Source organism: Zalophus californianus, chromosome 9, assembly GCF_009762305.2.
Source record: "Zalophus californianus isolate mZalCal1 chromosome 9, mZalCal1.pri.v2, whole genome shotgun sequence".
NCBI lineage: Eukaryota > Metazoa > Chordata > Mammalia > Carnivora > Otariidae > Zalophus > Zalophus californianus.
Genome location: NC_045603.1, coordinates 21,532,170 through 21,550,414, shown reverse-complemented (window position 1 = coordinate 21,550,414; position 18,245 = coordinate 21,532,170). Strand labels below are relative to the sequence as shown.

General features: G+C 36.3%; 1 protein-coding gene across 2 annotated transcripts in view; it reads right to left on the bottom strand.

The window, feature by feature from the left end:
* The window catches only part of UHRF1BP1L (UHRF1 binding protein 1 like), a 122,280-nt gene that overhangs the window by 36,515 nt on the left and 67,520 nt on the right, over positions 1 to 18,245 (bottom strand). For both annotated transcript variants that reach the window (XM_027592546.2, XM_027592545.2), the window contains 4 exons: positions 14,634 to 14,775; positions 10,701 to 10,894; positions 7,535 to 9,033; positions 7,186 to 7,361 (listed from right to left, as the gene is read on the bottom strand). In XM_027592546.2, the coding sequence (XP_027448347.1) occupies positions 7,186 to 7,361; positions 7,535 to 9,033; positions 10,701 to 10,894; positions 14,634 to 14,775 (2,011 nt within the window). The remainder of the gene's footprint in view (positions 1 to 7,185; positions 7,362 to 7,534; positions 9,034 to 10,700; positions 10,895 to 14,633; positions 14,776 to 18,245) is intronic.

Below are 18,245 nucleotides of genomic sequence, written 5' to 3'. Positions count from 1 at the left end.
AAAGGAATTTGCAAACACGAAACCAGCCCTCCAAGAAATATTGAAAGGGGTCCTCTAAGCAAAGAGAGAGCCTAAAAGCAGCATAGACCAGAAAGAAACACAGACAATATACAGTAACAGTCACCACACAGGCAATACAATGGCACTAAATTCATATCTTTCAATAGTTACACTGAATGTAAATGGGCTCAATGCCCCAATCAAAAGACACAGGCTATCAGATTGGATAAAAAAACAAGACCCATCGATATGCTGTCTGCAAAAGACTCATTTTAGACTCAAAGACACCCCCACATTGAAAGTGAGGGGGTGGAAACCATTTACCATGCTAATGGACACCAAAAGAAAGCTGAGGTGGCAATCCTTATAACAGACAAATTAGATTTTAAAACAAAGACTACAATAAGAGATGAGGAAGGACATTATATCCTACTTAAAGGGTCTATCCAACAGGAAGATCTAACAATTGTAAATATCTATGCCCCAACATGGGAGCAGCCAATTATATAAGACAATAACAAAAGCAAAGAAACACATTGACAACAATACAATAATAGTGGGAGACTTTAACACCCCCCTCAGGGAAATGGACAGATCATCTAAGCAAAAGATCAACAAGGAAATAAAGACTTTAAATGACACAGTGGATCAAAAGGACTTCACAGACATATTCAGAACATTCCAAAGCAACGGAATACACATTCTTCTCTAGTGCCCATGGAACATTCTCCAGAATTGATCACATCCTAGGTCACAAATCAGGTCTCAAATGGTACCAAAAGATTAGGATTATTCCCTGCATATTTTCAGACCACAATGCTTTGAAACTACAACTCAATCACAAGAGGAAAGTCAGAAAGAACGCAAATACATGGAGGCTAAAGAGCATCCTACTAAAGAATGAATGGGTCAACCAGGAAATTAAAGAAGAATTAAAAAAATTCATGGAAACCAAGGAAAATGAAAACACAACTGTTCAAAATCTTTGGGATACAGGAAAGGCAGTCCTAAGAGGAAAGTATATAGCAATACAAGCCTTTCTAAAGAAACAAGAGGTCTCAAATACACAACCTAACCCTACACCTAAAGGAGCTAGAGAAAAAATAGCAAATAAAGCCTAAACCCAGCAGAAGAAGAGAAATAATAATCAGAGCAGAAATCAATGAAACAGAAAGCAAAAGAACAGTAGAACAGATCAACGAAAGTAGGAGGTGGTTCTTTGAAAGAATTAGCAAGATTGATAAACCCCTGGCCAGACTTATCAAAAAGAAAAGAGAAATGACCCAAATCAACAAAATCACGAATGAAAGAGGAGAGATCACAACCAACACCAAAAAAATACAAACAATTATAAGAACATATTATGAGCAACTATATGCCAGCAAAATTAGATAATCTGGAAGAAATGGATGCATTCCTAGAGATGTATCAAACTACCAAAACTGAACCAGGAAGAAATAGAAAACCTGAACAGACCTATAACCACTAAGGAAATTGAAGCAGGAATCAAAAATCTCCCCAGGGCCAGATGGCTTCCCAGGGCAATTCTACCAAACATTTAAAGAATTAATACCCATTCTCCCAAAACTGTTCCAAAAAATAGAAATGGAAGGAAAACTTCCAAACTCATTTTATGAGGCCACCATTACCTTGATCCCAAAACCAGACAAAGACCCCATCAAAAAGGAGAATTACAGACCAATATCCTTGATGAACATGGATGCAAAAATTCTCACCAAACTACTAGCCAATAGGATCCAACAGTACATTAAAAAGATTATTCACCACGACCAAGTGGGATTTATCCCTGGACTGCAAGTTGGTTCAACATCTGTAAATCAATGTGATACGATACATTAATAAAAGAAAGAACAAGAATCATATGATCCTCTCAATAGATGCAGAAAAAGCATTTGACAAAGTACAGCATCCTTTCTTGATCAAAACTCTTCAGAGTATAGGGATAGAGGGTACATACCTCAATATCATAAAAGCTATCTATGCAATACTCCACAGCGAATATCATTCCCAATGGGGAAAAACTGAGAGCTTTCCCCCTGAGGTCAGGAACGCGGCAGGGATGTCCACTATCACCACTGCTATTCAACAGAGTATTAGAAGTCCTAGCCACAGCAATCAGACAACAAAAAGAAATAAAAGGCATCCAAATCGGCAAAGAAGAAGTCAAACTCTCACTCTTTGCAGATGATATCATACTTTATGTGGAAAACCCAAAAGACCACGCCAGGGGCACCTGGATGGCTCAGTCATTAAGCGTCTGCCTTCGGCTCAGGTCATGATCCCAGGGTCCTGGGATCGAGCCCCACATCGGGCTCCCTGCTCAGCGGGAAGCCTGCTTCTCCCTCTCCCACTCCCCCTGCTTGTGTTCCCTCTCTCACTGTGTTTCTCTCTGTCAAATAAATAAATAAAATCTTTAAAAACAAAACACAAAACAAAAACAGACTCCATCCCAAAACTGCTAGATCTCATACAGGAATTCAGTAAAGTGGCAGGATATAAAATCAAGGCACAGAAATCAGTGGCATTCCTATACACCAACAACAAGACAGAAGAAAGAGAAATTCAGGAGTCGATCCCATTTACAATTGCACCCAAAACCGTAAGATACCTCGGAATAAATCTAACGAAAGAGGCAAAGAATCTCTACTCAGACTACTCTAAAATACTCATGAAATAAATTGAGGAAGACACAAAGAAATGGAAAAACGTTCCATGCTAATGGATTGGAAGAACAAATATTGTGAAAATGTCAATGCTACCTAGAGCAATCTACACATTCAATGCAATCCCCATCAAAATACCATCCACCTTTTTCAAAGAAATGGAACAAATAATCCTAAAATTTGTATGGAACCAGAAGAGACCCCGAATAGCCAGAGGAATGTTGAAGAAGAAAAGCAAAGCTGGTGGCATCACAATTCCGGACTTCAAGCTCTATTACAAAGCTGTCATCAGCAAGACAGGATGGTACTGGCATAAAAACAGACACATAGATCAGTGGAACAGAATCGAGAGCCCAGAAATGGACCCTTAACTCTATGGTCAACTAATCTTTGACAAAGCAGGAAAGAATGTCCAAAAGACATTCTTTTGGACATTCTCTGTCCAAAAAAGACATTCTCTCTTCAAAAAAGACAGTCTCTTCAACAAATGGTGTTGGAAAAATTGGACAGCCACATGCAGGAGAATCAAAGTGGACCATTCTCTTACACTACACACAAAATAGACTCAAAATGGTTGAAGGACCTAAATGTGAGACAGGAGTCCATGAAAATCCTAAACAAGAACACAGGCAGCAACCTCTTTGACCTCAGCCGCAGCAACTTCTTCCTAGAAACATCACAAAGGCAAGGGAAGCCAGGGCAAAAATGAACTATTGGGCCTTCATTAAGATAAAAAGCTTTTGCACAACAAACTAAACAGTCAACAAAACCCAAAGACAACCAACAGAATGGGAGAAAATATTTGCAGATGACATATCAGATAAAGGGCTAGTATCCAAAATCTATAAAGAACTTATGAAACTCAACACCCAAAGAACAAATAATCCAATCAAGAAGTGGGCAGAAGACATGAAGAGACATTTTTCCAACGAAGACATCCAAATGGCCAACAGACACATGAAAAAGTGCTCAGCATCGCTCGGCATCAGGGAAATCCAAATGAAAACCTCAACGAGATACCACCTCACACCAGTCAGAATGGCTAAAATTAACAAGTCAGGAAACAACAGATGTTGGCGGGGATGCGGACAAAGGGGAACCCTCCTACACTGTTGGTGGGAATGCAAGCTGGTGCAGCCACTCTGGAAAACAGTATGGAGGTTCCTCAAACAGTTGAAACTAGAGCCACCATATGACCAAGCAATTGCACTACTGGGTATTTACCCCAAGGATACAAATGTAGGAATCCGAAGAGGTACGTGTACCCCGATGTTTATAGCAGCAATGTTCACAATAGCCAAACTATGGAAAGAGCTAAGATGTCCATTGACAGATGAATGGATCAAGAAGATGTGGTGTGTGTATATATATATGTGTGTATATATATATATATATATATATATATATATACAGAATCGAATATTATGCAGCCATCAAAAGGAATGAAATCTTGCCATTTGCAACCACCTGGCTGGAACTGGAGGGTATTATGCTGAGAGAAATAAGTCAATCAGAGAAAGACAACTATCATATGATCTCGCTGATATAAGGAATTCTTAATCTCAGGAAACAAACTGAAGGTTGCTGGAGTGCTGGGGGGATGGGAGGGATGGGGTGGCTGGGTGATAGACATTGGGGAGGGTACGTGCTATGGTGAGCGCTGTGAATTGTGTAAGAATGTTGAATCACAGACCTGTACCTCTGAAACAAATAATACATTGTATGTTAAAAAAAAAAGAAGATAGTAGGAAGGGAAGAATGAAGGGGGTAAAATCGGAAGGGGAGACGAACCATGAGAGACTATGGACTCTGAGAAACAAACTGAGGGTTCTAGAGGGGAGGGAGGTGGGGGATGGGTTAGCCTGGTGATGGGTATTAAAGAGGGCACGTATTGAATGGAGCACTGGGTGTTATACGCACACAATGGATCATGGAACACTACATCAAAAACTAATGATGTAATGTATGGTGTTTAACATAACATAATAAAAAAAAAAAGAGTATTATGCCTGGGGCGCCTGGGTGGTTTAGTCGTTAAGAGAATATTGCCTGTGGAACAAAGGATGAATTGGAAATTAACAAGAAGAGAAATGGGAAGACAGTCAGGAGCCTGTGGTGGGATGGCAGTCCAACTACATGTTTTTTCATTAGTATGTATATTCAAAAATATGTATACACATGCATAGGTACCGTATATCTGTACATATACGTGTTGTGTGTACATACATAAACATACACATGTATATATAAACACAGAAAAATGTTTGGAAATATATATACAAAAAGTTGATGGCAGTTATTTCTAGAGTGGGGAAAGTATCAAGGACAGAGTAGGGTGGTATTAAAATGACACTTTCAATTTTTACTCCACATATTTCCATAATATCTGATTTCCTTATAATGAGAAAGTATTCACATACTTCTTATAAAATTAAAACAAAAGAACACAAAAAAACAAGAGTCCTAAGGAAATCAATTCTTCTGACATAAAGAAAATCATTATGGTTCAGGAGAACTAGAAATTTATAGTCACATATTGTTTAACTGTTACAGGGGCGCCTGGGTGGCTCAGTCAGTTAAGCGACTGACTCTTAGTTTCAGCTCAGGTCGTAATCTCAGTCAGGGTGTCAGAATCAAGCCCCGCATCAGGCTCTGCACTCAGGGCAGAATCTGCTCGGGATTCTCTCTCCTGCCCTCACCTTCCCCGCTCTTTCACTCTCATTCATTCATTACATACATACATAAATAAATAAATAAATGTTACACACAGAATCAATCCCCTTATATTTTCAAGATCCAAAAAACAGTCTACTGCTGGAATCTATTCAAAGTCAGTAATTAGAAATGCAGACAAAAATTTATGAACATTGATATGAATTATAGCATTTTTATAACCACAGAAAACTATAAACAATCTAAGCATTCACTATCAGGGAAATGATTAAAAGGTCATGGTACAGGGGCACCTGGGTGGCTCAGTTGGTTAGATGCCCAACTCTTGATTTTGGCTGGGGTCATGATCTCAGGGTGGTGGGATCGAGCCTGCCTGGAGCCCCACGCTGGTCTGCACGCCAGGGGTGGAGCCTGCTTGGGATTCTCTCTCTCCCCCTCTTCTTTTGCCCCTCCCCCCTGCTCATGCGCACTCTCTCTCAATAAATAAATAAATAAAATCTTTAAAAAAAGTCATGGTACATTTTCATGTCAATTTAATATAGATTTTAAAAATATTTTCAAAGGAGTTTAAATAGTATTAGAAAACGATTACAAGTGATAAAAAGTAGGTTAAAAAACGTATATATGACACCAAATACATACATATATGAATACATACACAAAGTCATAGAATAAATTATGGTATCTCTAATTGTGAGACCTTCGGGTTATTTTATTTTCCAAATCATAGCTGTCTGTATAAATTTTCCAAGTTTTCTATATTGAGTGGAAGTCACTTTTATTATTTAGTTTTTATAAATAATAAGGAAATCACTAATGCTTTTTGAGAGCGATTAGGGATATTTTCTACAGGAACACTGTTTTTGATGTATATTTTGATCATAAAGCAGAAATCTGCTAAGGTAGGATTTTAAGCAATAAAGGGAGCTGGGGAACTAGGCAACAGAGATATCTGTGAATCTAGAATAGAGTTCTGTGACCCATTATCAGTACCTCTTCTACACATGTGGTAATCATTTCCCAGGTCTGGGGATCTAGTATAAAATACTGGTTGGTTAAAAGCTTAGGCTCTTGGGTCCATCTAGCTGAGTTCCAAAACTACCCCTCCCACTTCCTGACTGTATACTAATTTCTCTAAGCTTCAGTTTCTGAAGCTATGAGCACTTCCTTACCCTAAGCTGTTTTCAACATCATCAGTAATAGGCTTATTATCCTTCATTCACAAAGTAATTTGTATTCACGTCTGGTCTCTCTTACTTCAGTGTCTGGCAACTCATCTCTAGCTATGGCCCATGCTTTCATTCCTGTTCACAAAGTCCCCAATGTCTTAGTGATGGGAATGCATTTAACACTTTCTAATACATTCCTAGTAGTCTCCTGGAGGGCGTTAGTTGCCTCTGAGTAAAATGGGGGAATCATGTAGTTCCAGCATTCATAATCATGTACCTGACAGAATCCTGGCTATGGAGATGAGTAGATCCAGTCAGGAAAAATTCCAGTCATAGGACCAACATAATTGAGAATTCATCAAGCAAATTAAGCCAACCTAACCAAAATTTCACATAAAGGAGTCTCTATGACAAGAAGCTAATAGCATTCATGTGATCTGCTTTATGCTCTAAATGACTATATACAAATAATTGCTGTATGTGGCCCTAAAAAAGAAGCAACAGAAGAACCATTAGAAAGTTAGGTACAATGCTCTTCGCATTATATAGTTATGTATGTGCATAAATAAAATAAGTCTTTTGGGGGCTAATAATTATTGAATAAAACTAAAAATACTTAAACATCCCTTCTAAGATTTGAATATTTAATATGAATTTACCTTTTTCCAAAAATATATGAGTATCACTTCCATCACTTTCTAACAACTGTTCTTCCAGTATCATACTGTCAAGTGAAATGGTATCCAATGAGGTCTGTGAGGAGCTTCTCTTCATGTTCTTAGAAGAAACACAGAGTGGAGCAAGACTGGGCAGGAGACGTTCCTTAGGCTTTCCACTGTTAACAAAATTATTAGGAAAACATCACATAAAACCTATTTTTCTATGTGTTAACTCTAGCAATGCCTTATTTTGTCATGAGGTTTACTGTCCAAAAACAAAATATGCCCCCACCACAAACATACGCACAGAAAACCAAAAACTCCCCAAATTCCAACAGTATGTTGTTACCTTAAAGATGACTGAGATGTAAGTGTTCTAACTGTCGGTGCTTCTTCTTGATTGAATTCTAGGTTCTCAGAGAGTGAAGCTGTTTCTGGAAGCAAATCTTCAGCTTTAAAGACTGGCTCTATGGTTTCATGTCCTCCACTACTTAGACTATTTGAAAGTATGTTTTGATTACCATCAGTATCAAAGGATAGCAAATTTGAATCTTCTCTGTGGTTTAAGACACTAATTGAATCCGTATAAGATGAATCCTTTTTGTCACTTGTTTCTGATCCAATTTCTCCTGATCCACTTTTGCAGACAATCCCACTACTTTCATCTTCACTTATTTTCCCTAAATTTTTATCTGATAAACAATCCGGAAAAGAAATACCTTTTTGCAGATTTGTATCACTAGCTGATTTAAAAAGCAAAGGATCCTTCGAAGGCACCTGGCTCAGGTCAACACTCATAGATCTGTTGTCTGACATGTGATTAACAGTTACGCTTCTAATTTGATTTATACCACTGCTAACTTGTTTCCTTTTGGAAGACAAAAATTCTCCATTTTCTGTAGGCAAATAATCAGGAACCATTGGGCTCACACTTTCAGCAACAGGAGACTTAAGAGTATTTCCTTGATCCACTGGATGTAGCAAAAGAGCCACTTCTGCACTTTTAAGTAAAATTCCAATACAAATGGATGCCTGACTAGCAGGAGTGCCAGTCACAGCTTCTACATCTTTCCTTAAGTTCTCCAAAAGCAGAATAAGTGATTCATGGAGGAAAAGCAAGAGCAGATACTGGTAGTGATTGATCTGCATACTGACATGTTTATGAATGTGAACTAGGACATGAACATCTGCATCTGATGGTGAAGAGGAAAATCTTAAAAATGTATCTGAAGGTTTCTGACTACCATTTGTCAAGGGCTCAGATTCTGTACTGTAATACTCTTTCAAGAGCTTCTTCCGCTTGAGACGGCCAGTCAGATCACTAGATTCACTTCGTGATGTATTTAGAGATACTTGATTACATGACTGTAGCTCTTTTTGTGACACTGCATACCTTGTTGGTTGGCAAATCCAGATGGAAAGAGGGAAAGAGTCTACAAAATTTATTGGTCGCCCTTTCCCACTCTTTGTCCCTTCATAATCTATCCAAAATTGAGAAAAGTACAAAGCCCAAACATCTGTGGCAGCAGAAGTTTTAAGAGTGTGTTTATTCAACTTGGGAGTAATATTTCCTTTATAAACTTCATGCATTTTAGTATCTTGTTCATGAGCATGTCTCTGGAAGATTGGATGCAAAAGATTAAAATTGTCACCAGATTTGGGGAAGCTGGTATATGCTTTACTGAAAAAATCACAATCTTTAAAGTCTTGAAACAAAGCTTCTAGATCAGAATGTCGACAGTTTGGACAATGCCTTGTATTTGTGGCAATCATTTCAGAACTCTGAATAGAAACTGCATGTGGCTGATCTTGATGACATTCAGATTTCACTTCAGAAGGAATGACAAACTACAAGAGAAAAAACATTAATCTAACTTACAAATCCATATACATCTGAAGATAAACTAATCAGAAACATAATTTAGCTCAGGACTTCTTTTTGGTGTTTCCCCCCAGAACACTACTTTCCTACCCAGACATAAAATACTAACTCTCTCCCCCAAGTACTTTTATTAAACCAAGGAAAAGGGACTTAACTGAATAACCACTAAGAAAAAAACAACTTTAAAAAAAACCATAAATAATGAATAGTGAACATAACATATATGCATATTTGCATACAACATATCACAAAACAAACAACAAAATGTAACTAAATTAAATCAGTATTACTAAAAGCTTACTATACCCTAAGTATTTAAGTGCTAAGTTTGGAAAAAGGAACTTTTTCTTAGGATATTTTAAATCCAGGAGATTTGGAGGATGACCGGATGGGTAAATGGAATGACTGGATAGATGTCATTAGAATGACTTTTCTGGGTTAAAACTATTAAGAAAATAAACTTAAGAGGACAGGTCAAACTATTTACTAAAATAATTTTTCAGAAATAACCTTGGTCCTCAAAATATTCACATCAAAGAGTTCAAAGGGACTGGTTTTAAAACTGTACATATTGAGAAAGTATAAAGATCATCACGTAACTGTCTTAGAGTATAATAGTAAATAAAATTGTAAAATAAAATAATTGTTATGTGTCTTTTTATACTGAATATAGTAAGATCTTTGAGAAAATCTTTAAAACATTTTTGTGATGTATGAGTTTTATTCACAACCTCATTTTACAGAGAAGAAATTAAAGATATAGAAATTTAGACTACCAGCAACACACCTAGAAACTGAGATTTTTCATCCATGTCCAAGTTTTATTCTATTTACTACACTATAGTAGCTGTTTTATTCAAAAAAAACCCCCAAAAAACAAAAAGAACCTTCCCTCCTTTAGAGCTAAAATATCCATGGGATTCAGATTATCAACTACTTGGCTGTAATACAAATCAACTTCCTATTATCTTTGGATATCAGTAACAGGAACAGAGTAACTGTGAAAAATTAAACACAGATCTATCTTACTAGTTTTGTATTAATTACCACTTTTGAAAGAAAAATTTTATCTGGTCTGGTAAGAAATAGGAAAAAAAATGACTGATTTAAATTTTATTTCTGCTTACCTCCAAATGGATGAGCAGTGATAAAAGTTTTTCCAAACTTAGCACTTATATACTTAGAGTAAGCTTTTAGTAATACTTTTAGTAATACTGATTTAATTTAGAAAGAAGGGGGGAAAACAGTCTCTTAAAGCTTTTTAAATTAAAAATCAATACTAAAAGTGAAATTTCAAAATCAAAATTAAGATTACAATAAAGTTGATTTATATTTGAGTACCTATCTTAAATCCTAGAAATTCTAATGCTATTAACTTCTCTAAAAACAGTTTTGTGGGGTGCCTGGGTGGCACAGTTGGTTAAGCATCCAACTCTTGGTTTCAGCTCAGGTCCTAACCTCAGGGTCGTGAGATTGAGCCCCACACTGGGCTCTGTACCCAGTGCAGAGTCAGCTTGAGACTCTCCCTCTGCCCCTGCCCCCACCTCTCTCTCTCAAGTAAATAAATAAATCTTTAATAAAAAAAGGAAAGAAAAATGGTTTTGTTGTTACAGCCACTTGTTTAATATGGTACCTTTAGCATTAAGCCATCAACTCGAATATCAACATGCTCATCAGATTTTGAATTGTCATTCAACTTGTATACAGCCATAAATTGATTAAGACTCTGTTTTAAGTCCAACAGAAATTGATTTAACCATAGAATACTTCTTTCATCCACAGTAAACTGTAGTGCATTCAGTTGGCTATAAAGGTTGGCAGATGGAACTGTGGAGAAAAAAAAATTAGAAAAAAATTTTTAATGAACAGATAGTCTAAATCTTCCCTGAGAGAAAACATTTTTAACAACTTTTATTCTTCTTAAATTAAGATAATAAGGTTTTGAAATTTTATTTACAAAATTAAAGTGACATGTGGATGATAGCAAACACTTTTAGATAGACAAGATTTTTCTATGCTTCACTAACTGGAACTATATTACTTAATCTAAAACTATCAGTATGAATAGGAAGTACTATTTAGATCTCTTTTCCTAATGTTATAGTCACCAAGAAGCAAACTTCAAAAAACCTTACCTTCTTGATGAAGTATCACATCAAAGTTGTGGTCCTTAATCAGATATTTCTGTAAGGACTTTTACTACATGCATGCAATCCGAATCCTCTAAAATAAGAGAACAGTGACTAATATATTATGAAAGTGGTAAACAAGGCAGATCTCCTTGAGAGGCCATGCACTTTTATTCTCCACTTAATCCTAACCCTAGAATAGTGCTTGGTGCAAAGTAAACTCAAGTATCTAGTAAATAATAAAAGGAATATATACTTTTTCATAGCTCCCCCAAAATATTAGAATGCTCAGGGGTTGAATAAATGTTTTAGAGCTAATTTATATTAAACAAATATTCACAATTATAGTATACATCACTTCCTGAAATCCTTTTGTTTATACCATAAAAGCCATTATTATTTTCAGAGCATCTTTTATTTATAAAAAATCTTTTATTCTAAACATTCAGACCTATTTACTTCTAGTAAAGCAAATAGCATGCATATCTAGAACTTTTCGACAATAATAATTTAGGAAAATAAACCCAAAGAATAGGATATCAATAAAGAGACAGCATTATAATAATGTCCTGAATAAGACATTTTTGGCATTCATTCATTCCTCCATTCATTGTCTTTCAGCAAAGATTCACTGAACACCAACTACATTTTGTGTATGGTGTAAAGTAATAAAAAGTAATAAAAAGTTTGTAGGTTTTTATTCAAGACAGACACAGAGGTAGAAAAACTGCAATTCAAGTCCAACAGAGACAGCCAGTTGGGATGTGGAGGTGCTTATATTTGAAAATAGAAAGGCAGTGAGATGCTGAGATCACATCACACTCTAGAAGGAAGGAAGAAAGGCCTTTCAATTACAGACTTTGTGATGATGGCAGCTACAGAGAGGACTAGAGAGCAAATGTAGTCCCCTAGGCTACAGTACAGAAGGAAAGAAGAACCCGGGCTCTGCAGATCTGGGACAGAGAAAGAAACCTGGTGTACTAAGCAGTGGAAAAGTCTACACAGTATCTAACAGGGGATTACTAATGAAATAGATTATTATACAGTTATTAAAGATATTTAAAATAAACCTGTAGAAACCTGGAATATGCTCATATCATCAAGGGGAAAGGACGGGATGTAAATGAAACATATAATAGAAACACATATATTAAAAACAGGACTAGTAACACTATGCTTATGGTTATGGTCTGAACCGTGTCCCCTCAAAATTGATATGCTAATAAAGTTCTAACTCAGGGTATCTCAGAATATGACTGTATTTGGAGACAGAACTTTTAAAGAGGCAATTATGGTAAATATGAGTTCATATGGGTGGGCCCTAGTTCAGGTATGATCGGCATTATTAGGAAACACACACAGAGGAAAGACCCTGTGAAAAGATAGAAATCTACAAGACAAGGAGAGGTCTTTGAAGAAACCACCCTGCTGACACTTGATCTAGAACTTACAGTCTCAAGGATTATGAGGAAATACATTTCTTTTGTTTGAATCACCCAGCCTATGGTACTTTGTTATGACAGCCCTAGCAAATTCATATACTTATGTTTTAGCAGAAGTCATCTCTAAATTGTAGGCTTGTGAGCAATTATTTTTGGCATTTAAAAAAAAACAACCCATAATATATATTACATTTACAATACTTAAAAAGTGATATATTTTAAAGTTGGGTTGCTTAACAAAGAGATGAAATGTAAGGACTGAAAATGGATCTTTGTACATGGGGATTCAATGCACTCTCCTCTTTATTTTTATGTATGTTTGAAATTTTTGATAACAGTTAAATTAAACACAGTTAAAAGTAACCTAGCAATTCCACTCCTAGGTATCTACGGAGCTAGGGTTTAAATTGCTGAGAAGGAATTTTACATTTTTATCAGAAAAAATATATATATATTGTAAAATGAGATTATATTCCTTTGGCACATGTTAACAAAACTGATAGAAATGAATAAACCTAGATTAGAAATCAGAAATCTTGGAAACTAGTCTTAACTCTGAAGAATTACTAGTTCAGTGATGCATTAGTTAAAGAAAATAATGATTTGTGAGAGGTGCAGAATGCTGGAAACAATGGGATTCTCCAATTATAGACAAATTGTTGTGAATATCCTAGGAAGGCGTGTAATATAGCTGGGGGCTGGAGAGAAGACACACAATAAATTTTGACATAGATGACCCATCCTTGAGTTTCAGCTGTGCCATTTTACTAAGGTGCTGAGCAAATGTCTTAACTTAATTTCCTCACTGTTTTAGTCAGGAAGGTAGAAAAGAGAAACAAATGAGAAATAACAAAAGACTGCTGAAAACCATGAAGATGGTGAGAATTAGATCCCAAAACTTTGGCACAAACAAGAATTAAATGGTTAGACAGTTAAACAAAAAGGTACCACATAAACAAAGGCAAATTTTAGTTTGCAGAACTCCTGGATGAACTGAGACAATAGTATAGAAATTTACCATTCAAAGAACACAAATGTATAATTACTTTAAGACCCCAAAATACCTTACAAACAAAAATTCATGTAACTCAATGTTTCTAACTAAAGACAAGGGCCAAAGGTTGTCCAAAGTATACATTTTGCATTAAAAAACAGCAAAAAAATTTCACTATAGCTAAAAGAATAACTCATTAATTTTTCAATGAAATATAGTTTGATATAACTGAAATACAAATAGGCTTTTACTAAAGGAAAAAAAATGACCTTATTCTATAAATAACCTAACTTTCATAAATTCTTTCATTCAACAAACAGCTACTAAGTAAAGAAATGACTCAAACCTCAGGGATAAAATGAAGCATGACTACTACATAATTCCCAACATTAAGGATGCTACAACCTGGGATGCCTGGGTGGCTCAGTCGGTTAAGCGTCTGCCTTCAACTCAGGTCATGATCTCTGGGTCCTGGGAGCCCTGCCTCAGCTCAGGCTCCTTGCTCAGTGGGGAGTATGCCTCTCCTCTCCCTCTGCTCCTTCCCCCTCCTCATGCGATCTCTCTCTCAAATAAATAAAATATTTCTTAAAAAGATTTAAAAAAAAAAAGGATGCTACAAGCTAGCAAGAGAAAAAATATGAATAATCAGAATATGTAAAAAATGCTATACTATACAGGCACCTGGGTGGCTCAGTCTGTTAAGCCTCTGCCTTCAGCCCAGATCAGGATCCTGCGGTTCTTGGATCAAGTCCCTTGTTAGGCTCCCTGCTCAGCAGGGAGTTTGTTTCTCCCTCTGCTACTCCTCCTGCTTGTGTTCTCTCTCTTTCACTCTCTCTCTCAAATAAATAAAATCTTAAAAAAAAATACTATACTATAGTTATATACTAAGTACAATGACAAGTGAACAATGAATTTTGTTTATAAAACTCAAAAACTTAGGAAGAAACAGAACAACTTCCGAAGTAATGGACAAGTAATAAAAAAGCAAGAAACTCTCTTACTTGGAAAATCCTTTCCATCTGGATAGTAATATTCTGTGAATTCTATATAGACAGCTGACATTTCTTGTGGAAGATACAGGGATTTCTTATTGCAAGAAATCATACTCTTGGGGGAAGAACGACATTGTTCTGCTGTAGAGACCTGAAAAAAATAATTAAGCATATTGAAGTAACACTAAATAAAGCCCTTTCCAAACAATTTATGCCACATGAACATCACTTCAAACTGCTAAAACTACTTCAAATAATTTATTAATTTCCAATGAAAACATTATTATATATTTAACCACACATTAAATTATTTTTAATAATACCAATCAACTATTCAGAAAACTAAAACCTCTTCAAAGGCTTATCATAACAACTCTTTACAATAGTCCTTGCAAACTTATTATTTTCAGCCATAAAATATCAGAATATCTCTATAACAGAAATAAGTAAATGGCACAGTCAGAACACAGATCCAGGACCACAAGAGCAGACTGCTTCCCTGGTGTGTATTTACAGTAATACTTTATCACAATTTATCATTATGAAAAATAATACAGCAATATACAGAGTTTCAAGCTGGGATAATAAAATTATGGAGATAGATAATGGTGATGATATGGTAATGGCTGTACAACTCTGTAAATAAACAATACCAATGAATGCGACACTTAAAAATAGTGAAATGCTATCAAAACATTACGTTGTACACTTGAAACTAATATAATGCTATGTCAATTACACCTCATTTTTTAAATTTAAATTTGATTAGCCAATATATAGTGTATCATTAGTTTCATATGTAGAGTTCAATAATTCATCAGTTGCATATAATACCCAGTGCTCATCACATCACGTGCCCTCCTTAATACCCATCACTTAACATCCCATCCCTCCAGCAACCATCAGTTTGTTTCCTAGAGTTAGAAGTTTCTCATGGTTTGTCTCCCTCTCTGATTACTTCCCATTCAGTTTTCCCTCCTTTCCCCTATGATCCTCTACTCTATTTCTTATATTCCACATGTGAGTGAAACCATATGATAATTCTTTTTCTGACTGACTTATTTCCCTCAGCATAATACCCTCCAGTTCGATCTACATCAATGTAAATGGTAAATATTCATCCTTTCTGATGGCTATATATATATATATATATATATATATATATATATATACACACACACCACCTCTTCTTTATCCATTCATCTGTCGATGGACATCTGGGCTCTTTCGACAGTTTGGCAATTGTGGATATTGCTGCTATGAACATTGGGGTGCATGTGTCCCTTCGGATCACTACATTTGTATCTTTGGGGTAAATACCTAGTAGTGCAATTGCTGGGTCATAGGGGTTAGCTCTCTTTTTAACTTCTTGAGGAACCTCTATAGTTTTCCTGGGTGGCTACAGCAGCTTGCATTCCTACCCACAGTATTAAGAGGGTTCCCCTTCCTCCACATCCTCACCAACATTCGTTGTTCCCCGTCTTGTTAATTTTAGCCATTCTGACCGGTGTCATGTGGTATCTAATTGTGATTTTGATTTGTATTTCCCTGATGCCCAGTGATGTGGAGCATTTTCTCATGTGTCTGTTGGCCATTTGATGTCTTCTTTGGAGCAATGTCTGTTTATGTCTTCTACCCATTTCTTGACTGGATTATTTGTTCTCTGGGTGGTGAGTTTGATAAGTTCTTTATAGATCTTGGATACTAGCCCTTTATCTGATATGTCATTTACAAATATCTTCCCCCATCCTGTCAGTTTTCTTTTGGTTTTGTCAACTTTCCTTTGCTGTGTAAAAGCTTGTTATCTTGATGAAGTCCCAATAGTTCATTTTTGCTTTTGTTTCCCTTGCTTTTGGAGACGCGTCTACCAAGAAGTTGCTGCAGCCAAGGTCAAAGAGATTGATGCCTGTGTTCTCTAGGGTTTTGATGGACTCCTGTCTCATATTGAGGTCTTTCAACCATTTTGAGTTTGTCTTTGTGTATGGTGTAACAGAATGGTCCAATTTCATTCTTCTATATGTGGCTGTCCAATTTTCCCAGCATCATTTATTGAAGAGATTGTTCTTTTCCATTGGATCTTCTTTCCTGCTTTGTCAAAAATCAGTTGACCATAGAATTGAGGGTTCATTTCTGGGTTCCCTATTCTGTTCCATTAGTCTATGTGTCTGTTTTTGTGCCAGTACCATACTTGATGATCACAGTTTTGTAATACAGTTTGAAGTCCAGCATCGTGATGCCACCAACTTTGGTTTTCTTTTTCCACATTCCCTTGGCGATTTGGGGTCTTTTCTGGCTCCATACAAATTTTAGGATTATTTGTTCCAGCTCTGTGAAAAATGTCTGTGGTATTTTAATAGGGATTGCATTGAATGTGTAGATGGCTCTGGGTAGCATAAACCTTTTAACAATATTTCTTCTTCCAATCCATGAGCATGGAATGCTTTTCCATTACTTTGTGTCTTCCTCAATTTCTTTCGTAAGTGTTCTGTAGTTTTTAGATTATGGATCCTTTACCTCTTTGGTTAGATTTATTCCTAGGTATCTTATGGTTTGGGGTGCAACTGTAAATGGAATAGACTCCTTAATTTCTCTTTCTTCTCATTGTTAGTGTATAGAAATTCAACTGATTTTGTGCATTGATTTTATATCCTGTCACTTTGCTGAATTCCTCTATGAGTTCTAGCAATTTTGGGGTGGAGTCTTTTGGGTTTTCCACACAGAGTATCATGTCATCTGTGAAGAGTGAGAGTTTGACTTCTTCTTTGCCAATATGAATGCCTTTTATTTTGTTTTGTTGTCTGATTGGTGAGGCTAGGACTTCTAGTACTACGTTGAACAACAGTGGTGATAGCGGACATCCCTGCCATGTTCCTGACTTAGGGGAAAAAGCCTCTCAGCTTTTTCCCATTGAGAATGATATTCACTGTGGGCTTTTCATAGATGGCTTTTATGATATTGAGGTATGCTCCTTCTATCCTTACACTGTGAAGAGTTTTTAATCAAGAAACAATGTTGTACTTTGTCAAATGCTTTTTCTCATCCATTGAGAGGATCATATGGTTTTTGTCCTTTCTTTTATTAATGTGATGTATCACACTGATTGATTTGCGGATGCTGAAGCACCCTTGCAGCCCAGGAATAAATCCCACTTGGTCATGGTGAAGAATCCTTTTAATGTATTGTTGGATCGTATTGGCTAGTATGTTGGTGAGAATTTTGGCATCCATGTTCATCAGGGATACTGGTCTGTAATTCTCCTTTTCAGTGGGGTCTTTGGTTTTGGGATCAAGGTGATGCTGGCCTCACAGAAAGAGTTGGGAAGTTTTCCTTCCATTTCTATTTTTTGAAACAGCTTCAGAAGAATAGGTATTATTTCTTCTTTAAATGTTTGGCAGAATTCCCCGGGGAAGCCATCTGGCCCTGGACTGTTGTTTGTCAGGACATTTTCTTGCTGGCTATGGGTCTGTTTAGGTTTTCTATTTCTTCCTGTTGCAGGTTTGGTAGTTTATATGTCTCTAGGAATGCATCCATTTCTTCCAGATTGTCTAATTTGGTGGCATATAGTTGTTCATAATATTGGATTTTATTTCTGCACTAAAGATTCTCTAGTGTCTTTTATAC